This window comes from Populus alba, chromosome 1, assembly GCF_005239225.2.
Source record: "Populus alba chromosome 1, ASM523922v2, whole genome shotgun sequence".
NCBI classification, from domain to species: domain Eukaryota; kingdom Viridiplantae; phylum Streptophyta; class Magnoliopsida; order Malpighiales; family Salicaceae; genus Populus; species Populus alba.
Genome location: NC_133284.1, coordinates 15,817,842 through 15,840,984, shown reverse-complemented (window position 1 = coordinate 15,840,984; position 23,143 = coordinate 15,817,842). Strand labels below are relative to the sequence as shown.

Below are 23,143 nucleotides of genomic sequence, written 5' to 3'. Positions count from 1 at the left end.
ACATTGTGTCTAATATCACTATGGACTCCTGTGCTTTTTTTTACTGTGGATTCAAAGTATCGGGTCTTATTTTCATTAGTTTTTTAAACTAAAGTTGTCTAATATCACTATGGACTACTGTGCTTTTTTTAATTGTGGATTCAAAGTATTGGGTCTTATTTTAATCTTCATTAGTTTTGGTAGATACGTGGCAAGCTCCTTGCCATATTTCCAATCTCTTTCTATTTGCAGCAGAGTATTTTCATTAATTTTAGTGACTATGTGGCAAGCTCCCATATTCCCATCTCTTTCTTTTTGACCATATTTCCCATCTCTTTCTTTTATAGCAGAGAACGCGTGTTTGTAGTTTCGGATCCACTTTGCAAGTACCACTGTGCCGTCCTTTTATCTTCCAACCCCCCTTTTATCTCCCAACCCAGAACCGTCAATGTTCTGATTTGCTTCTTTGAGCTGTTTTTTTTTTCATTAGTGGCTTTTCTCAAGAGAAGAAACGTTTGTGTTAGCTAAGCTGTGAGTTTAGATGGGTTTGGGCTTAGCTTGGCTTGGGTTCTTGGTGAGGCTTTGATTTTTTTAGATTGTTGACTGTTGCAGCGTTTGGGGTGTCTGATTTTTTAAAATTATTTGGTGTTGCAGGATTTGACGTGGGTGTTGCAGGATTTGGGGCCTCTTATTTTTTATAATCGGTGGGTATTGCACGATTTGGTATTAAATAAATGTGGTTGTACCAGGTTGCCAGCTGGTTGTGTAGGAGGGTATTGTTCTGGTTCTGTTGGATTGGACGTGTTTGGCTTATGGGAGATAAGGTTTTTTTTTCCTCTGCTCTGATTTCGTAGGTTTGTAATTATAATTTATATACTGTTTGTTTGATTTTGGGGATTTTTTAGGTGGTTTGTGCTCTGCTCTGGTTTGGTTAGATTTTTTATTGTGATTTCTTTACTGTTTGCTTAAATTCAGGGATTTTTTTTATTAAAAAAAAATAAAACTGCTCAGTGAATTTTGTGCTCTGCTCTACTTTGGTTAGATTTCTGATTGTGTGCTTAAATCTAGGGATTTTTTTATTAAAAAATTAATAAAACTGCTCAATGAATTTTTTTTGTGGATTCTAATTGTGGTCGTGTGGGACATTCATCCTTTTGTTGTACTATTTTCTTTTCTTTGCATCATAGGTGTCGTCTCTTTCTTTTAGAGGTGCAGGGTGTGTATATAGTGGCATTCAAAATGTATGTTTTGTTTATCGGTTCACTTTTAGAGCTTTTGGTGCCTTTATTGATCTGTCTTTGCTTGCTCTGTTTTTTAGTTGCATTCTTCGATTGTCAAGGGTTGTTGGTGGTTATTTAAACTCATTTTTTTTGTTGCTGTTGGGGACCTTGGGCTTTTTGTTTGGTGGGAAATTGCAACAGTGGTTGTTGTTTTTCAATTGGAAAAAAACTTTGTGCTTGCCAGGTTTGTTGCCTGTATGTTGGCATTGTCTTTGTGTTTTATCAAATTCAATTCATTTTTTTTTTTTTGCCATTTTTTAGAGCTAGGTTTATGTTTTGGTGATTATGGAGCATGCATTTTGTGATATATTCAAGAGGTTTGTAATGTTGTTTTGCTCTTGCATGCCTCTATTATTATATATGTGTTAGCTGCCTGTTTTGTTTTAGGTTTGCAGGTGGTTTAGGTGTTTGTTTTAGGGTGGGTTGGTTTGTGTAGATGCTTTGTTTCTTTTGTGTTTGTTTGGGTTTTGGAATTATAGGCTGGTATGAAAAAAAAAATTGTTCTAGGGGTTTTGAGGCATTGATTCTCCCTGCAAATGCAAGGAACTGTTTTGCTATCTTGGGGATTTAACATGGTTATTGGTTTTGTTTTCCTCAATTTACCAGTCTTTATGGTTGGTTGTAGGTTGTTTGATTCTATTTTGGGTTGAAGAAAATAATAGTGTGGTTGGCTTGGGTTCAGATTTTAATTTTATTATGTCTCTGTTGAGACTTTTGGTTTTTTGTTTTTGTTTTTGCAGGCTTTTTATTTTAAGGGATTCTATTGGGTTGATTGGTCCCTGTTGATGCTTTGTTTCTTTTGTGCCTGTTTTGCAGCTGGTTATTGGATCTTCGTTCCCATTATTTTGTTTCATTTCATCGGCTTGGTTACTGCTGCTGTGCTTGGATTTGTTAGGGTCCCTATGCTGTCCAGGTTAGTTGTTTATGGCCTTTCAATGTCTTTTTCTTTGCTTGGTTCCTGTTTGAGTATTCTATTTTATTTTTGCACTTTGTTGTTGTTTGGTCTGTTAAAAAATATGAATTCTCTTGTGAAATTGTTCAGCTTTTTTGGGTTTGTTGTTGGTTGCATGTTTCTGGTTCTTTGTATCAAATTATACTCGCATTTTGGTTTTATTGTGTCTTTGTTAGGGCTTTGGTTTCTTCTTTTTCGGGGCTAGCACTGCCTTTTTTTTTCTATTGGGGTTGTTGGCCTGAGCTGTGTTTCAGCTGCTTGACATTGATGATACTTTATTTCTTTTTGCCTATTTTACAGTTGGTGGTTACGGTGCTCTTTGCCTTTGTTTTGATAAATTTTCATTGTCTTCGTTGTTGTTGTTATGCCTTGGTTTGTTGAGGCTCCTGTGTGTTTTATTGGTTTTTTTTAAGAACTTAAATGTTGTTTTCGTGATTGGAGAGCATGATTTTAATTCTGGATTTATAAAGACTTTTTACATTGTCTGGCAGCTACATTGTCTGGCAGCATGTCTTGGTTCCCTAATCTTTTTAGGTTTCAATTGCTTGAAGTTTGTCTTTTTCTTTTTATTTTTTGCTATTGCTGTGTTACTGAGGCGCTGGTTTGCCATGTTTTTTTTTTTTTCAGCTTGCGTTTTGCATCTGCCAGTGTTCAAAGTTTTAAATCTTCTGTTGGGGATAGTTCATAACTGGAGGCGTTCTTTTGGTGTTTGGTTGTGCATCGACGTCATCACTTAGCTGGTTTGTTTACATTGCCTTTCATGTATTTCATTAATCATATAGTTCATGAGGTGTGAACACACAAGAGCCTGGAATTTCCTTAAGCACCTTATAATAGACTAGATCATTATATTGTTGTGTATATATAAGAATTTTCCACTCATTTTTATTGTGTAGCAAAAAGGAACAACAACAACTAAGTTTCAATCCATAACTTAATTATATGGTTGTTATGTGTTTTCTTGGATTTATATTTTGCTATTATTTGGATGCTTGATATTGGTTTTGGTTTTAGTTCTGTTGGGATATTTCATGGCGATTTCTTGCTACATGTTGATTCTGAGTTGGATTTGTTGGTTTTATAAATTTTTTTGGATGTTCTTGAATTTTTTCCACGTTCATAAAAGCACCTTAATGCATGCATGGATTGCGTTTCAATCCTGTAATGTAACTGCTCTTAAAGGAAAAAGGAAAGTAATTGTGTGGAGTTGCTCTAAAATTTCAAATGCTGGAAAAATTAAAGAACATTGAATGGCTAGACATAACTTAAAGCTCTCTGATATTCCAAGTGCTGGAAAAATTATGGGACAATGATTGGCTAGGCATAACTTAAAGCTTAAGTTTTTGGGTTGGTGAACCTCTTTAAAAATGGTTTTTATATCAATTTTTTCTCATAATCTCACCATTTTTATATTAAATCAATGCCTCAAAAATTTTATATTAATGAAGTATTAGAGATATATTGAAATAAAGGTTAAAAAAAAACAAATACATTAAAGATATTCTTTGTTTGAATGATAGCTTGAGATTGGGGTATTCTTTTGCTTTGCTGGAAAATATATGCTTGTTGTTGTGTTTTTATTTTATTTTAAAAGATGTTGCTTGAACTCATGCTTAGTGATATGTGTTTTAAAAAAGAGCTGATTGAACTCATGTTAGAAGTTATTTAAAGAGATACATTCCAAAATAAAAGATGCTTAAAATTAAGAGATAAGAAGATTTTTCCATTTGAATGTCAATTGCTAGGTTAACTAATGAAATAATTAAGCCAATCAAGGTTATTACTTCTATGCTTGGAAACAATGAATTAAATTGTTTATTGGTTTGACATGGTTATCTAAGATGCTACAGGTTGAGTGAAGAATTTTTGACATGTTGTTTTATTTTCCCTTAGCCTTTGAATTAAATTATATATAATTAGCAATTGAACACATGATTTGTGCCTAAAATGTTTTACAACTTTATGCTTAATCATTATTGTTTTGTTGGGTTTTATTTTCTCTTAACGAATATACATTGCTCAGATCAAGATCTTTCAATTTAATTACATATGATTGTTGGCTACGTTTGTTTTCAACAACACTTGCATAAAGAAAATTCTCTTTCTGAAATTATGTTGTTAATTCCCATGACTTTAATCAATTTTAGTTGCATGTGATTGGTGGCTGAATTGTTGCTTTGAAGTGGATTGCATGTAAGTAGTCGTTGAATTACTTTACAACAAGATTTTGGTCGAAAAAAATTATTTATTTAGTATTGCCTTTGTTTATTTCAACAACTTCTACTCACTTTCTTTATGTTGCATTTGCTCCTTTCCGTTGCAACAACTATTATTTTTTCAACGAACTGAACACATTTTTCATCATTATTTGCTTTTAATTTTTATAATCAAATATCCTTTTCAATTGTTGTTATTGTCTTTAAAGTTCAAATTCCCTTGGTGACTTTCTATTTTTCATCAAATGTTACAGGCATGTTATTTCAATTGGTGTTGAACTATCTCTAGGTTGCAGGGAGCTGAAACACTACAATTTTCCTGTCTCACTCCAGTTATAGGTACATTTTTATTTTCAAACTTGACCTGTTTTTTCCCTGCAACTTTATCACTGTATTTTTCTTTTCCATCATGTGCTTGTTTTATTATGAATTAATTTAGATTTTTTCATATGTTCAGGTTTCCTTTATTTCATGATTAACTTTTTTGTTGACTTTTTTTATTCTTCTTCTTTCATTCAGTAATTTGCTTTTTATTGTTTTCCATTGAAATTTTCAATTTTAACCATATTATTAAAATTAGCTTGATTGGAAAATTAGAAATCATTTCCTTACGATTTAATTTTAATTAGATTTCGAATTAAATTGTAGATAAGTGACAGTTGAATTATGACTTTAGATTTGATTGCATGTAATGTGGTTGAAATGGTAGACAACATTATGGTTAACCAATTTTTTTTTGTTTTATTTTCTCCACAGCAATATAAATTGCTCATGTCAAGGCTTTTTCATTCAATTACATATAATGACTAGCTAATTTTGTTTTCAACAATGCTTGCATTAAGAAAATTTCCTTTGTTAAAATTATATTGTTACTTCCTATGATTTTAATTTGAACATGTAATGGTGGCTGAATTAATGCTTTTAATTAAATTGCATATAATTAGTGGCTAAATTAGTTTACAGCAAGAATTTGGTGAGAAAAAGTTTGTTCATTTCATAGCACCTCTATTTATTGCAATAAGTTCCACTAACTTTCTTTATTTGGTTGCATTTCCTTCTTTTTATTGCAATAGCTTTAAATTTTGCAGCACAATGAACACATTTTTCACTTTGAATTGAATTGCATATAATTTGTGGTTAAATTGGTTTACAATAAGAATTTGGTGAGAAAAAAAAAGTTCATTTCGTACCACCTCTGTTTATTGCAACAAATGCCACACTTTCTTTATTATTGCATTTGCTTCTTTCCATTGCAACAACTCTTAATTTTGCAACATAATGAACATGTTTTTTCTAATTGTTTGCTTGCGATTTTTGTAGTCACATGTATTTTTTTTATTGTTGTTATTGTCCACCTCTCAAATTCAAGTTTGCTTCATGACTTTCTATTTTTCACCATTTATTTCAGGCATGTTATTTCAATTGTTGTTCAACTATCTCCACGTTGCAGGAAGCTAAAACACTACATTTTTCCTATCTTATTGGAGCTATAGGTGCACCTTTATTTTCAAATTTGGCCTTCTTTTTCCATGCTTTCTTTGTTGCTATATTTGTCTTTTCCATTTTATGCTTCATTTTTTTCAAATCAATGCTACTTTTGTCATGCGTTCATGTTTCCTCTATTTCATGATTAGGTTTTCTGTTTGATTTCTTATTCTTTCATGGAATTTTTATTTCTTTTCCATTTATATTCTCAATTCTAACCATGTTATTAAAATTGTCTTGATTGTCTATTTTTGACCATTTAAATTTATCTTTTGACTTTTAGAATCGACGACTTTATGACAAGCAAACGACAAAGATTACAACCATTCCATGATGTACCTGTTGTTTCCTCACCATACAACTCAACAATCTATATTTATAGTGAAGAAAATTTAGGTGAAAATTTTTTTTCATTAACGCAAGCAACACCATACAACTCTGATCATCTAATCAGCGATCACTCGCTTTTACATACAACTGATGATGGTGCATCGTGTTCTACTTCCTTACAAGCAAATTGTTCAATCTCGAATAATAGTACTTCTTCATCGATAGCATCAACAAGTCAGGCACATTTTGCATATGGATTGACCATCGATGAAAATATCAATAACAATACTAGCTTTGAGACTAGCACCACACAGGGATCAATTGCTTATCTAAGCCTATTGGGTGGTCAATCTGAATACAAAAAAAAAACGAAAAAGTGAGTTTACCTTGAAATTTCCCCAGCTCTCATTTGTTTTTTTTATATATATATATATACATTATATCATCCATGTTCTTTTTTTTTCATTTTCTTTGTAATTTCTAGGGGAAACATGCGAGTATGTTGACTTTGGTGATAAGACTTTTACATGTCGCCATTGTAACGTGCTTTTTTGGCTCCAAGAACGTCTTGCACGTTCATCCAAAAAGAATCCATCTTTCTCACTTTGTTGCCTTAATGGTCGAGTTTCCCTTCCAACTATGCAACCAACTCCTCCAATTCTTGATTTTCTTCTTGATTCTAGCAATGGCTCTGCCTCAAAAAAATTTCGGGACAATATACGAGCTTATAACTCTATGTTTGCTTTCACATCAATGGGTGCAAAGATTGATACTTCTGTTAATGATAAACAAGCTCCATATGTGTTTAAGATAAGCGGTCATTGTCATCATTTAATGGGCTCCCTCTTACCTGTTGATGGAGAATCACCAAAGTTTGCACAGCTCTATGTGTTTGACACTGCTCATGAAGTTGCAAATAGACTTTTACCATTTACAAGAGGCTCCAAATCATCATCTCTGGATGAAAATATTGTTGTGGATCTTTTAAGAATGCTTGATAAAACAAACGAGCTTGCCAAATTGTTTCGTAAAGCTGGAGACAAAACTCAAAATATTCAATCTATTGATTATAAACTTCGCTTACTTGGAAAACGAAACCATGATTCACGCCAATATGATGATCCTACATCAAATGACATTGGTGGGTTGGTTGTTAGAGATATTGGAGATTTTTTCTCGGAACGAGATATAATTATTGAATCCTTTTCAGGTTCTTTAAAAAGGATCTCAAAATTCATGGCATTACAATATCCCCTTTTGTTTCCTTATGGTGAAGATGGCTACTCCTGTAATATTATGTTTGTTAACCAAGGACATGAAAAAACAAGGAAAAGGTCAAGAGTTCCGATGCGAGCTTATTATGCTTACCTTATCAATGAAAGGCCTGGGTGCGATAATACCATCATTAAAGGAGGTCGTTTGTACCAACAATTCTTGGTCGATGCATTTGTTAATGTTGAAGAAGATCGTCTTGATTATATCAGAGCTAATCAAAAAGATTTGCGTTCAGAAATTTATAAAGGTATCCATAAAGCTGTGCTTAATGGGGATGTTGAAGGTTTCTCAACTGGGAAAATCATTGTTCCATCTTCTTTAACTGGTAGCCCACGTTATATGATCAATAATTACCAGGATGCAATGGCTATATGTAGAGCCTATGGGAATCCTGACCTATTTATTACATTCACATGTAATGTTAATTGGCCTGAGATACGAAGGGAGCTTACAAAAGGTCGAATATACAAACATGAAGACAAGCCTGATATCATTACACGTGTTTTTAGATCGAAGGTTATTGATATGTTAGCCTTCATAAAATCAGGCAAGCCTTTTGGTCAGATAATTGCAGGTGCCTTATCTTTTATCTCATTTCTTCTAAACATTACAACTTTCTATTCTTATTAGGATTGTTTGGCTTAGTTTTCTTTTTATTTTGTAGATGTTTGTGCAATTGAATTTCAAAAGAGGGGTTTGCCACACACTCATATATTAATTTGGCTACACTCGAATTTTAAATGTCGTACACCTGAAGATGTTGATTCCATTGTTTCAGCTAAAATCCCTGACAAACTTACAGATGCAAAATGCTATGAAATTGTTTCAAGATTCATGATGCATGGTCCATGTGGTCTTGCAAATCCAAAATCTCAGTGTATGAACGAGGGAGTTTGCTTAAAAAGATTCCCAAAAACATTCAAGACACATACTGTTTTTGATGATAATGGCTTTGTTTATTACAGGCGTCGTGATCTTAAAGACAATTTTGTTATAAAAAATGGCATTCAGCTCAACAACAGATATGTTGTTCCATATAATAGGGAACTCTTATTACGATATAATGCCCACATAAATATTGAGATCTGTTGTCAGTCAATGTTAATTATCTTTTTAAGTACGTAAGCAAGGGATCTGACAAATGTAGAGTTGTTGTTGAAAAAGATTGTGCTGATGAGATCCATACGTATATGAATTGTTGTTTTATATGCCCATATGAAGCGGTCTGGCGTCTTCTACAATTTCCAATACATTCAAGATCACCTCCTGTTGAGTGACTTCAAATCCATTTGCCATTGCATCAAAATGTTGTTTACTCAGGAAATGAAAGTCTACCATCAATACTTCAAAAACCAGGTATTGAAAAAACAATGCTCACAGAATGGTTCACACGTAATAGAATTGATCATGTAGCACGTCAGCTTTACTGCTCAGAATTTCCACATAAATATGTTTGGGATGCTGGTAAAAAAGAATGGATTCCAAGATCAAAAGGTTTTAGTCTTGGTCGATTAACATATGTTCACCCTGCCTCAGGAGAGCTCTATTTTCTAAGACTACTCCTTAACCATGTAAGAGGAGCATTGAGCTTTGATTATCTAAAAAATGTTTCGGGTGTTGTGCATCCAACATTTCAACTTGCTTGCAAGACCTTGGGACTTTTAGGGGATGATAAAGAATGGGAAGACGTCTTTTGTAAGGCTATGGCTACTGCAACATCTCCTCAAATTAGGAATCTCTTTGTCAGTGTTGTTCTTTTCTGTGATGTTGCTGATCCAGAAGTTTTGCTCAATAAATTCTGGCGCTCAATGCATGATGATATTATCACCCGTTTCAAATCCAGCTTTGCCATGCCTAATCTTAAATTATTCGATGATGAGATTAAAAACTATGTTCTATATGAGCTTGAGCTTCTCTTCAATGTTGCTGGCACATCTCTTGAAAAGCAGAAGCTTCCAATGCCTTATGGGCGTTTATTGTCAGAAATAAAGAATAAACTTTTGAGAGAAGAGCTTAACTACGATATTGCAGATCTTATATGTCAACATTCATCAGCTTTCCCACAACTCAATCAATGTCAACTAAATGTTTATGATTGTGTTGTTAAATCTGTCCTTGAAAAAAGACAAGAATTAATTTTTGTTCATGGCCATGGAGGAACTGGGAAAACATTTTTGTGGCATACAATAATCAATCGGTTGAGATCAAATGGTTTGATTGTCCTTGCTATTGCATCATCGGGTATTGCATCACTTTTGCTTCTTGGTGGTCGCACAACTCATTCAAGATTTAAGACCCCCCTTACTGTTTCTGATACTTCATCATGCGAGATTAAGAAAAAAATTGATCTTGCACGACTTCTACAAATGACCTCTCTAATTGTATGGGATGAGGCTCCAATGAATAATCGGTGTTGCTTTGAAGCATTAGACCGCTCGCTTTGTGATGTCCTAACAAATGGTAATGACTTCCCCAATGATAAACCATTCGGTGGAAAATCAATTTTATTAGAAGGAGATTTCAGGCAAATTTTACCTGTTATTCCCGGAGGAACAAAGGAAGACATTGTTCATGCATCTCTTTGCAGTTCTAATTTGTGGTCTAAATTTAAAGTTCTCACTCTTACAGAGAATATGAGGCTATCATCCAATGGACTTTCAAATGATCAAAAGAAAGAACTTGCTATTTTTGCTAACTAGATTCTTGCAATTGGTGATGGAACTCAACATGATGTTTTATTCCCTGATGATTATGATGCATCCATGATTAAAATACCACAAGATCTTTTGCTTGAACCTGGATCTAACCCCATATTGGCAATTGTTTCAGCAGTGTATCCCTCTATTCGTGATATCGATATTGATCCATGCTATTTTAGAGAGAGAGCAATTGTAACTCCAAGAAATGCTACAGTTTCTGAGATCAATGATTTTATCTTAAACATGTTGCCAGGAATGAAGAGAATTTACCTGAGTACTGATACTGTTTGCAAAACATCGAGCGATGGTGATAATGCAGATATTTTGTATCCCGTTGAATTTATCAATCAACTTGAGTTCAATGGAGTGCCATCCCACACAATTTCCTTGAGAATTGGCACACCAATAATGCTTTTACGCAATCTTAATTTATCAACTGGTTTATGTAACGGAACAAGACTTATTGTTACGCAACTTGCTGAGAGGGTCATAGAAGCTCAAATAATAACAGGCTCTTTTATTGGCAATCGTGTATTTATTCCCAGGATTATTTTTCCAATGCAAAATGTCCATTCACAATTAAACGAAGATAATTTCCTATAAGACCGTGTTATGCTATGACAATAAATAAAAGTCAAGGACAATCATTGAAAGTTGTCGGGGTTTTTCTCAAGGATCAAGTTTTCACTCATGGACAATTGTATGTTGCTCTTTCACGGGTTACATCAAGACAAGGACTGAAGATTATCCCATGCGATGCTGAAGGAAATCATTCAATCTATGTGAAAAAGATTGTGTATAAAGATGTTCTTAGCTCCTTATCAGTGTCTTGATCTCTCAGAAGCACATGTTATTTTTTTGTCAATCTTTTGCTCCCTATCTTTTTTTCTTTTCTAAGGTGATGCTTTTTACAAAAGAAAAAATTATTCGATTTATCATTTTTAATTTGGACATGTTTCCATTTGTTGTTTTTCCCCCATTCATTTTGAATTAAATATTTGCAATACATGTCATTCTTTTTATTAATATTAGCTCTGCTATTTTTATCATTGCTCCTAATAATTTTTTTATTAATCATTTGCAGGACAATGGCTCTACCTATAAAAGAGATTAGAAAATACAACTTCTACCCTTCATTACGAGCTAGGGCCTGTCGAGTTTGGATTGCTAAATTTAATGGTCAGCCAAGCAGTTTTAATTGTGTTTTTGTTGACAATCAGGTATAATTTATCATGAAAATATAACCACTAATGAATCTTATTTTCTATATATTTAAATGTTTGAATAATGCATGTCCACTCATTTATGAATATTTTCTTTACTTTGGCAATTTAACTTTTTTTTACATAACCATAGGTACTTATTTGCTCTTAAGATTCCCTATGGAAAACCAAGTTTCCTTTCCTTTTTAATTTATTACTATAGAACTATAGTTAAGTTCACTACTAAACCAGCAATTGCTTATTCAACTTATGGAAAAAACTTTTCAATATTGAAATTGTTAAGAAAAACTAACATGATGAATTTTTAGCATCCATTTATGATTTACAATCAACTTTGTTTTCTACATGCTTAAAAAACCAGACAGTCCTCAAGCATTGCATTTGCTTTATATAATCCATAGAAAATTTCATACAGCTCAAGCAAATTTCATTCATTCTATTACTTGACATGATTTAATATAAGAGTTTGAGAAATTTTACGATGCATTCACTGCTAACTACACCAATTCACCATGAAAATCTCAGTTACAATTCCATACTAGAGCCACGGTTTACCAGGTATATTACATCCAATTATAAACAAGCATTGAGAAGCAACCAACAAGTGTATTTATCTTTTATTCTATACATCTTTTATATGTAGCTTTCATTTATACAATGGTCTACAACAATTAATTATTATATATGTACATCCTGCTAGAAATAATGTTTTGTCTTCACCTCAAGACATGTTTGTTGACTTAGAAAATCTTGCTTGAAATTCATAGACTTTATACGTAACAACCAATTTAAACATTTTACGAAATATTAAGACATAAAATTTCTTAAATTCATTATTAAAACCAGTCTTTCAACTTAATGTTCCAGTAGTACCAATACCTCACTTCCAATGTCATCAAAAATCTTCTTGAAATAATTTACAAAACCTTATTACATATTGCATTTAAAATTCTAAACCTTATTACATATTGCATTAAAAACTTTATTCCATTTGGTTGTTGGCATGGTGAACAATTATTTTTTTCATTCCAACGTTAATCTTTTTTTTATATAGGGTGGAGCTATTCAAGCTGTAGCTAAAACAAGAGATCTCCCAACATTTGCAGCAACAATTATTGAAGGAAATCACTATGAAATCAAAGGATTCTATACTTATAAAAACAGAGCAGTAAACACAGTTGCTGCCCATGATGCTGTGATTGATCTCAAATCTAACACAAAGATTACAGGCATTGAAGCTATTACACCTTCTGTTCCTAGATACTACTTTAATTTTATTGACTATGCACATATTATGACCAAGTCAAAAAGCTCCAAAATTCTTACAGGTTTACCATTTACTTCATTCATTTAGACTATTAATAAACATTTCTATTATTGAACTCAGCTTGATAACATCACTTAAAAGCATTCATTCCTATTTTTTAAGATGTCCTTGGAAGACTTAAAGCATTGCAGCCACTTGAACAAGTTATGGTTCGTGGACAGACGCTCGAAAATAAGAGAGAATTCATGCTTGAGAACATTCGGTGAGTTGAAAAATTAAATGCAAATTACCTTACTTTTATCAAGCTTATTGATCAAATTTGTTTTGTATTTTCTTTCAAAGTGGTGAGGAGCTTCGCATAACTCTTTGAGGTGATAGTGCTAGAGATTTTGATGGACTCGTTCTTCATAACCTGCCATCTCCTGTTATCATTGCATTTGCTGGATTTCGTGTCACGGAATTTAAGGGTAATTTTAACTTCTATTTCTTTTTTTTCCTAAAAAATTTATTTTTAACATTTTTATTATCATTCTGATCCAACTAATTCTCCTTTCATTTTATTACAAAAAACTCTTTTGTTCACAAGGAAAACCAAATCTTAACAATACAGCCGCCTCTCTTTGGTACTTCAATCCAAACATACTAGAATGCTTGGCATATAAACATTTGTAAGTTATTCCAACATCAACCATCTCTCTTATGCTTTACCATTATCAATTTTTTTCTAACTAATTATTTTTTCACCATCTTTTTTAATCGATTGTACACGCAGCTTTGCACAGCTACCCGTTGAAATACAACAACTCCCTTCATCATCAAATGTTGTTTTATCGATAGAGGAACAAATCAAAGAAAATAGGACAACAATACATGAGATTCTTTGCATGAATCCTTATGAGCACAAGGTTATTTTTTAAACCCTTTTATTATTAGCTTTGATAACATACTTTACCTTCTTCATATAATTAGTTTTTAAAATTTCATTTAACCACACTCTTGAAACATATATTTCCTTTCCATTACCAGCATCTAAGATTCACCTGTCAAGCTTTGATTATTGACTTTGATTTTCCCAATGGCTGGTGGTATCCAAGCTGTCCAAAATGCAACAAAAAACTTAGTGGGGGCGAAAACAATTACACATGCATGGATCATGATGCTATCACCTCTCTTCCAGTTCCATGGTAAGTCATCTAATTTCACAACTAAAGCAATATTAAGTTGCTAAACAAAAAAATCATATTCCTTTGATACATTATCATGCACTTCTTATTAATGAACATGTAATCAATTTTATATTATAGGTTTCGCTTAGAATGCATTGTTACCGATGGAGAAGATGTCACTAATTTTCTTCTATTTGGGAAAACTGTTGAGAACTTTTTTGGATCATCGGCCCACCATTATATCTATGATAAAAAATTTATTGATCCCTCAGTTCTTCCTCTTGCCATGGCAGCAAAGTTAAACAAAAGCATGATTTTTCAGCTTTGATTTGGTGCTTTCAGATCCATCACCAACATATGTGAGGTTATCATTACTAATATCTTTGACGACAACACAAATAAGAGCATCCATCCTCTAGAAACAACAACTCCAGAAGCTAAATCATCTCCTACATCCAAGACATCTACTTCATTAAGCTATATGAAACAGGTTCTCAAAGCTCCATCAACTCCACAGAATACTGTCACACAACTCAGGATTGCTCCTGATTCCTTTGAGACACCACCTTGGAACATATCACCAAACAAGGAAACAAGCATAAACAGTGAAGCACGACGTGCACTTGATTTTGAAGATGCAACACAGTAGCTCAGGCAAGTTTACATTTCCCCACACTTTACATTTTTTTTCCTTAACACGTGCTAAATTTGATGGTTCTTAACCTGTGATGGTTCTACCTTGCATCTCTTTAACTCCTTTGGTTACAATAGTCATGAAGATGAGCATGACAAAGCAATTGAAGTCCAAGGAAACCTGGGAAACATAGCTACATCTGAGACATTTGATCACTCACTTCCACCTTTGAAAAAACAACGGGCAACTTCCTCATCATCCTCGAAGGTTTGATTTTTAACCTCACATTCTTATAAATCAATTTACAATTTGTCCAACATGCCTTTTATTTGTTGTTTATTTTCTAATTCTATTTGTTTTTTATTATTTTACGTTTACCTATTTCTCTTCACTTCACAGCCTATAATTCATGAGTTCTTCTCTTCTTTACATGCAACAATGAGAAGAAAACATAATTATTATGTGCACACAATAAATACTTAGATAAAGAAGAAATCATTACAATTATATATATGCATATGTTACTTAAACAATTGCAATAAATATGGTTACTTTCTTGGTGAATGCTGTAAATTAAAGTCATCCCAGAGGTTGGGGAACCATGACACCAATTCCTGATACATGATATGCACAATGGATGATCCACATTCAGGCAGGACTACAATCCTTCTTTTAGGTGTTGTAGACTTTGAAAGCACACCATCCATGCATACACTGCACTCAATTTCTTCACTATGATTTAATGCCACAAGAAACTTTTGTTTTGTTACTTCTCACATGATTTCAAATGCTCCCCTCTTTCATCTTCCCTGAAGGAATAATCACAGCAATGTGATGCTGGAGTTTTTTAAGAAAAAAAGTTTTTCCTTTTTTTTTTTCAGTTTAGGATTTTTATTACTTTGAAAAAGGTTTTATAATGACTAGATAAACTGTATATACAATAATGTAAAAAAAAAAAAAAAAAAACATGGTCAATTTTTATATGTTGCTTCATCCACACATTTAACTTCATCTACTACACAAATGTTCACAGAATTTTCAACCTTCAATTGCATCTATAACACAAAACAAAAAAAAAACAAAAAAAATTTTGTGAAGGCTATTTAACATGTCTAAAAAATACAAACAACAATGACTTGGATTTGTTATCTTTACATAATTTATTTTATTGTCTTTACATTGTAGAAAAACTAGCAATTCCTCTACAAATGACTTGGATTTAGAATCCTGTAGCAAGAACATGGAGAGGAGTCTGGCAACTTATTTTCACTTTTGATGTTGTTTATAACTTAATCTATATTATCATGACTGCTGCCTCTGTAATTTTGATATAGTTTGGAAACAACAATGTCCTTTAAGTGCTCAGCAATCTGACAGCTTATTTGCATTTTGTTGTTGTTTATAACTTTATCTATATTATCAAACATTTGATACTATAGCTAGCTGCAGTTCTTTTTATCATTGCTTAGCAATTATTATTTTTCATGCATGTTGTGCTTATTCTGGTAAAAAACTGTATTTTCATTCATAATCTAAAATCGCCCGCAGCAAAGCGCGGGCAGTCAAGCTAGTATAGTCTATTAGAGCATAGGTACCCACTTCTTAATGAATCCCTGCCCACAAATCTTCCCCCACCGCTCGGAAAAGTCCCCACTTTCCTTGAACAAAAAAGGTAGCTTTATGCACACTTTTTACAGGTTGCATAAGAGTTCCTTTCAAAACATCAATTAAATGCATTTGTAATCCTATTTGAAAACTACCTACAATGATCTAGCCTTCGCTTGAAAGGGAAAAAAAATAATACCATTAATTAGTTCCTCCATCGATTTCTCCCCAACTATAGCAAGAAATAAAAACACTAAAAGAAGATTTGAAAGCAAATTAAACATTTAATGGGTTGAGTTCCCCTTCATGCTAAAGCGATGTTCCTTTAGAAAAGTAAAAGAGTCTTATCCCCATTTACCATTTTCCATAATAATGTGTATGCTTTTCCCATAATCACCACAACCATCGTAGGACATTGAATTTTTCTTGCTGCTCATTGTTTCATTTACTATAGTGTCTCGTATTAATTCAGTGTATTCTTGAGTTAGGCATGATGACATGTAGTTTTCATAGAAACTTCTACGAGACCATACAATGGCTGCTAAAAGCAGACGAACTAATTTCCTATTATGGTGAGTTTGTACTATATCATCTTATAAAGAATTCTTAATCTTTTAAGAATTCTCAGTACATATTATGTTGACTTGAAACGATAAGTGAGGTTAAAAATCAGGATGTTACCTTGAAAGGATAATAACCTAATAAATAAATAAAGGTGAGAGTTTTAAAATAAATATATTTTAAAATAATAAATGACCCTAATGGTTTAAAGGATAATATTTATATGATTTATGTGTGAATTGAATAAGAAAACTTGAATTGTTATGAAAAGTCATGAACTGATCAATTTTACGTTGAAAAACAGAGCTCTCAATACAACTGTCGCCTCGAGATGAAATTTTGCATGGAATCTATTAATATGTTATCCTACCTTGGTTTAAGATTTTATATGAATCGGAATTTGATAAGGACTAGCGATTTAAGCAAAAAACCGGATAGTTTACATGAAAAATAAAGTAAAATACATAAAGGTATAAATAAGAGACAAAATTGTAGTTAATGAAACAATTTCCTTTAAAACATCAAAGAAGCCGACTAGTCCATATGGCAAAGAAAAATATGTGAGAAACAAGATAGAAAACTCAGCTAGAGAAAGAAGTGGAGAATTTAGATGAGCCAACTTGTAAAAGGTAGTATGCTCAGCCACTCACATCTCTAGCATCAACCATTGGATTGTGCTTGGTTTTGGATATATTTTTCTTCTCACCAGCCTCTAACATATAACCAATGGGATTTGGCAAGATTATTTTCTGTTTAGTTTTGGAATTGTGTTGGTGTTAGAATTTATGGAAGATGTAGTAGTAAATTGTATTCTTGTTGTTAATATTGCTATGTATGAATTGTGTATTATTTGTAAAAGGAGAAGGATGATAATGGTTTAAGAATAGAAAGAAATATTGTTATATGAACATGTAGAATGATTAAAAGGCTAACTTGTATAGGTTCTACGTATATGTATGAGGTGGAACAATGATTAAAAAATATATTAACCAAACATATTAAACTGTTTAATTTTTATCCAACATTAATTTCAATTACAGTTTTAATTATACATTTAATTTATAAAATAAACTTCAACTAAAATTAATTTTTTTTCAAACTACAATTACAAAAATTACTACCATGCTCAACACATTTTTATTCCACAAATTAGTTGATCGAGTCTTGGTGTAGATTGGCTCGAGTCATGAAGTTAGGCCCATTTCATATTGGATATATCTTGAAGATATGGTTGATCTTGAAGATATGGTTGATTGTCAAGATAATGTGTATCTTCAAGATATATTCTAATATTGTGTTACCTTATCAATACCTGTAAATTAGGCAGATCGTAGTCAATGTAGCTGATTCTTCTCCTTAATTATAGAACTTCCTGCTGTATAGATATTTCCCTGCTGCAATAGAATCAGATACAAGAATTCAGTATTTTGTTCTTCTTTAGTTTTCGCTTTATGTTTTCTTCATGGTATCAGAGCAAATATTGATCCTTGCTTTCTAAAATCACTCATCATGAGTGGAGAAATTCTCTTCAGCACATTTAAAAATTCAGCATCAAGATCGATGTTTGAACATGACTCATCTTCACCTTATTTCTTGAACTCCTCTGATAATCCAGGAGCAGTTCTTGTTTCTTGTCTTCTGAAAGGAGATAATTATCCAACATGGAGGCGTGCCATGATGAATGCCTTACGAGCTAAAAACAAGTTGAGTTTTGTTGATGGCTCTTTACTCAAACCAGAGGAGGATAACAAAGAAATTCAGGCCTGGGAAAAATGCAACTCAATGGTAATCTCTTGGATCTTTAATGCCTTAGCTTCAGAATTGCACGATAGTGTTGCCTATGTAGATTCAGCATATGAAATGTGGGGAGAATTGCAGGAATGTTTCTCTCAAGGAAATGTTCCACGTATTCATGAATTGAAAAGAGAGATTTGTTTAGCACAACAGAAGGATCTCACTATAGCAGTCTACTACACCAAATTAAAAGGTCTGTGGGATGAATTGTCAGCCTACTCTACTGTCCCTGCATGCTCATGTGGTGCTGGAAAAGAAATCTGGGCAGAGAGGGAAACAGAAAAGGTGCATCAGTTTCTCATGGGACTGAATGACCAATATGGAATCATTCGGTCCCAAATACTGAACATGGAACCCTTTCCTTCAATCAACAAGGCTTATGCATTTGTAACCAAAGAAGAGAAACAACTGGCCATTGCTTCAATTGGCCGTGATCAGCCAACAGAGGCAGCAGCATTTACTGTCAAACCTTTCAGGTTTCCAACAAGGGATTTTGCTGAAGAACATCAAAGAGGAGAGACAAGCAAATTCAGATGTTCATATTGTGATAAACCTGGACATTCCAAAGACAAATGTTTTAAGCTTGTTGGATATCCTTCAGGTTGGCAAAACAAAGCAAAGACTTCAAATTATGGCAGACAGAACAGAAACTTCAAAAGGGAACCAGAACATGTTTCATCCAATAATGCCATTGCAGGGTCAAGTCAGCCTACGGGTAAAGGTTTTAATCTCACTCAAGAACAGTATGAACAGCTCATGTCCCTACTGCCCTCTACTAATCAGAATTTAGCAAACTTTTTTGGTAAGGTCACTCACTCATCTGATGCTACAGATTGGATTCTAGACAGTGGTGCTTCTGAACATCTCACATGTGATGCACTTGCTGTATCTGATACAAAAACACTTTCTCATTATTTACCTGTCAAACTACCAAATGGAACATCTGTCTCTGTGCATTCTGTTGGTCAGATCCAACTCTCAAACATGACTTTAAATCATGTTCTTCATATACCATCTTTCAAATGTAATCTCCTTTCAATAAGCAGGTTGACAAAATCCCTACAATATTCAGTCACATTTTTTCCATCTTTTTATGTCTTACAGGACCTCAAATCGAAGAAGCTGATTGGAATGGGTGAATTACGTGATGGCTTATACTACTTCCATGGACTGCATTTGGCTTTTGTCGTAGCAGCATCACTTCCTTCTTCTTCCAACTTGTGGCATGAGCGGTTAGGGCATCTCCCATTTGATCGTTTATCCCTAATTCCAGAATTGTCTAGTGTGTCTTTTAAAAATTCAAACAATTGTTGCGATGTGTGTCATCGAGCTAAACAAACTCGAAATGTTTTTCCTTTAAGCAATAATAAATCTGATTTTCCTTTCGATATGGTCCATTGCGACATTTGGGGACCATATAAAACACCATCTACGTCAGGTGCTCATTATTTTCTTACCATTGTAGATGATTGTTCTAGATGCACCTGGGTTTATCTTCTCAAACACAAGTCAGAAGCACAAAAATACTTTATTCAATTTCATGCTTTGATTAATACTCAATTTAATCGGAGTATCAAAATAGTTAGGAGTGATAATGGTCTGGAATTTACTGCTGGTCATATGTTCAAATTCTTTTCTCAAAATGGTATTTCACACCAAACATCCTGTGTTGATACCCCACAACAAAATGGAATAGTAGAGCGGAAGCATCGTCACCTGTTAGAGGTTGCTCGTGCTCTCCGATTCCAAGCCAATTTACCAATTAAATTTTGGGGTGAATGTGTCATGACTGCAGCTTACTTGATAAATTACACTCCCACTCTTAAATTGTCTGGAAAAAGTCCGTATGAGATACTGTTTTCAAAAACCCCATCTTACTCACATTTACGTGTTTTTGGTTGTTTGTGTTATGTGCATGATAAGAATCGATCTAATGATAAATTTGCTCCCCGATCTAAGACTTGTGTTTTCATCGGTTATCCTATGGGGAAAAAGGGATACAAAGTTTGTGACATGGAATCACACAAAATTTTTACATCTCGCGATGTTGTTTTCTATGAAAACAAATTCCCGTTTCAATCTCATAATCCTTCAAAAGAATCAAATGTAGTTGTTCCTTTGCCTGTGTTTGACTCCTTTGAGACATCAGACACCATATTCTCGGATTTTAGTCCACAAATTCAAAATCCTCCAGACAATCTGGATGCTGAAGCTGCACTGCCTGCTAGTATCAATTCTGATCATCAGGTTGTCCCCTTGAACACTTCACGATCTCAAAGACCTCGACGAATTCCTTCTCATCTTGATGATTATGTGTGGCAGCTTCCTGGAATAGATAAGTCATCACAACCCACATCTAATACAGTTTCTTCAGGTATACTTTATCCCATAGCATGTCATTTGTCTTATGCTCGTTTTGATCCATCTCATCAAGTATTCCTGGCTAATATTTCTGTTGTGAGTGAACCTAAAACCTTTTCCCAAGCTGTAACAGACCGGCAATGGTGTGAAGCAATGAAACAAGAAATTTCTGCACTAGAGCAGAATCAAACTTGGAGTTTAGTGTCATTACCTTCAAAGAAGAAACCAGTTGGTTCCCGTTGGATATACAAACTGAAATACAAGTAAGATGGTTCCATTGAACGCTATAAAGCTCGTTTAGTAGCTCAAGGATACACACAGATTGAAGGACTGGATTATACTGAAACATTTGCACCGGTTGCAAAATTGACCACTGTCAGATGCTTGATGGCTGTTGCTGCTGCTAAGAATTGGGAATTACATCAACTAGATGTAAACAATGCATTCCTTCATGGAGAATTGCATGAAGAAGTTTATATGATTCCTCCCCCAGGCTATCTGCCATCAGGTGACAATCGGGTATGCAGGCTCCATAAATCCTTATACGGACTGAAGCAGGCACCTCGTCAATGGTTCGAAAAGTTCTCTCGGTCCTTAAGAAAATATGGCTTCACACAATCCTCAAATGATCATTCACTCTTTACTCTGATTAAAGGTACATCTTTCCTGGCTCTCCTTGTCTATGTCGATGACATGGTTATTGTTGGAAATGATTTTTTGCAGATTCAGCAACTCAAACATTACCTCAGTACATGTTTTTCCATCAAAGACCTCGGCACACTTAAGTATTTTCTTGGCTTAGAGTTGGCTCGTTCTCCTCAAGGAATATCTCTTTGCCAACGCAAATATACTCTTGACTTGTTAAAAGAGACTGGTATGGCTGGCAGTAAGCCAGCTGCTTTTCCCATTCCTCAACAGCATCGCCTGTCTTCAGACTGTGGAGAACCTTTACCAGATCCGAGTCAATATCGTCGCTTGATTGGACGTCTTATTTATCTCACAATTTCTCGACCAGATGTCTCTTATGCAGTGCAACTTCTCAGTCAATTCATGCACAAACCGTGTCAACCACATCTTGATGCTGCCTATTATGTTCTTCGCTACTTAAAGAGTTCTCCTGGTCAAGGCCTTTTCTTTCCATCCAACAGTGATTTTCAGATCAAAGCTTATTGTGATGCCGACTGGGCAAGCTGTCCCATGACTCGACGATCAGTTACTGGTTATTACATCTTTCTTGGTGATGCTCCTATATCGTGGAAGTCTAAGAAACAACCCACAGTGTCACGTTCATCTGCTGAATCTGAATATCGCTCTATGGCTGCCACCACCAGTGAACTGATATGGTTACATAGTCTGCTTGCTGATCTCTCTGTGCCTCATTCTCAACTTATGTTTTTGCACTGTGATAATCAATCCGCTTTACACATTGCTGCCAATCCTGTGTTTCATGAACGCACAATATGGAGATCGACTGCCACTTTATTCGTGAACACTTACAATCTGGCCTCATTGCCACACAATATGTTTCAACACACTTTCAGTTAGCAAATATCCTAACTAAAGCGTTGGGACGTGATCGTTTTCACTTCCTTCTCCGCAAGTTGGGCATTCAGAATCTTCATGCTCCACCTTGAGGGGGGATCTTGAAGATATGGCTGATCTTGAAGATATGGTTGATTGTCAAGATAATGTGTATCTTCAAGATATATTCTAATATTGTGTTGCCTTATCAATACCTGTAAATTAGGCAGATCGTAGTCAATGTAGCTGATTCTTCTCCTTAATTATAGAACTTCCTGCTGTATATATATTTCCCTGCTGCAATAGAATCAGATACAAGAATTCAGTAATTTGTTCTTCTTTAGTTTTCGCTTTATGTTTTCTTCAATATACAAGCAATCGAGAGAATATATTGTGAAAATGGGAATCCATCGAAAACTTCATAAAATAAACATAAGATTTGCGAGGGGAAAAGTAAAAATAAATAAATATTTCATGTCAAGGGAGAGTGGTCAATTAATTATTTGCAAATAGCCGCTCCTTGGTCCTTCTGAAAAACCAGGAAACAATGGAATCCCAAACCTGCTAAACACAGTTATTTCAGCTCAGTTTTGCTCACCTCCTCATCGAGGAGATCAAGTTGTGCAGATTAGCTAGCTAGCTGGGTCTGCAGGTTGATGAAGTCTCTTTTTTATCAGTGCATAAAGCAAGCAATTTCCCTGTCAAAATATGACCAAACAAATTACCATTCTTCATCTATAAACAATAATTCTTAGCCATTTTTACTGCAGTTTTACCGTCTTTTAAAAATTAGAA

General features: G+C 34.0%; 2 protein-coding genes, 1 long non-coding RNA gene and 1 pseudogene across 3 annotated transcripts; all 4 read left to right on the top strand.

The window, feature by feature from the left end:
- The first annotated feature begins 334 nt into the window (after nucleotides 1-334).
- LOC140955468 (uncharacterized) lies at nucleotides 335-3,196 on the top strand. The gene is made up of 3 exons (XR_012169549.1): nucleotides 335-803; nucleotides 2,076-2,172; nucleotides 2,839-3,196. It is a non-coding gene; the product is annotated as an uncharacterized lncRNA (long non-coding RNA).
- A 3,799-nt stretch (nucleotides 3,197-6,995) lies between these two features.
- On the top strand, nucleotides 6,996-10,819 carry LOC118034866 (uncharacterized). Its single transcript, XM_035040299.2, has 4 exons — nucleotides 6,996-8,091; nucleotides 8,296-8,607; nucleotides 8,874-10,129; nucleotides 10,217-10,819. Exons 1-4 carry the CDS (start codon nucleotides 6,996-6,998, stop codon nucleotides 10,817-10,819), a joined length of 3,267 nt encoding a protein of 1,088 aa, XP_034896190.2.
- LOC118034825 (uncharacterized) lies at nucleotides 7,961-13,148 on the top strand. The gene is made up of 5 exons (XM_035040248.2): nucleotides 7,961-8,091; nucleotides 11,301-11,436; nucleotides 12,494-12,767; nucleotides 12,869-12,968; nucleotides 13,049-13,148. Exons 2-5 carry the CDS (start codon nucleotides 11,305-11,307, stop codon nucleotides 13,074-13,076), a joined length of 534 nt encoding a protein of 177 aa, XP_034896139.1. The 5' UTR covers nucleotides 7,961-8,091; nucleotides 11,301-11,304; the 3' UTR covers nucleotides 13,077-13,148.
- A 208-nt stretch (nucleotides 13,149-13,356) lies between these two features.
- Nucleotides 13,357-15,942, top strand: LOC118034826 (uncharacterized; annotated as a pseudogene).
- The last annotated feature ends 7,201 nt before the right edge of the window (nucleotides 15,943-23,143 follow it).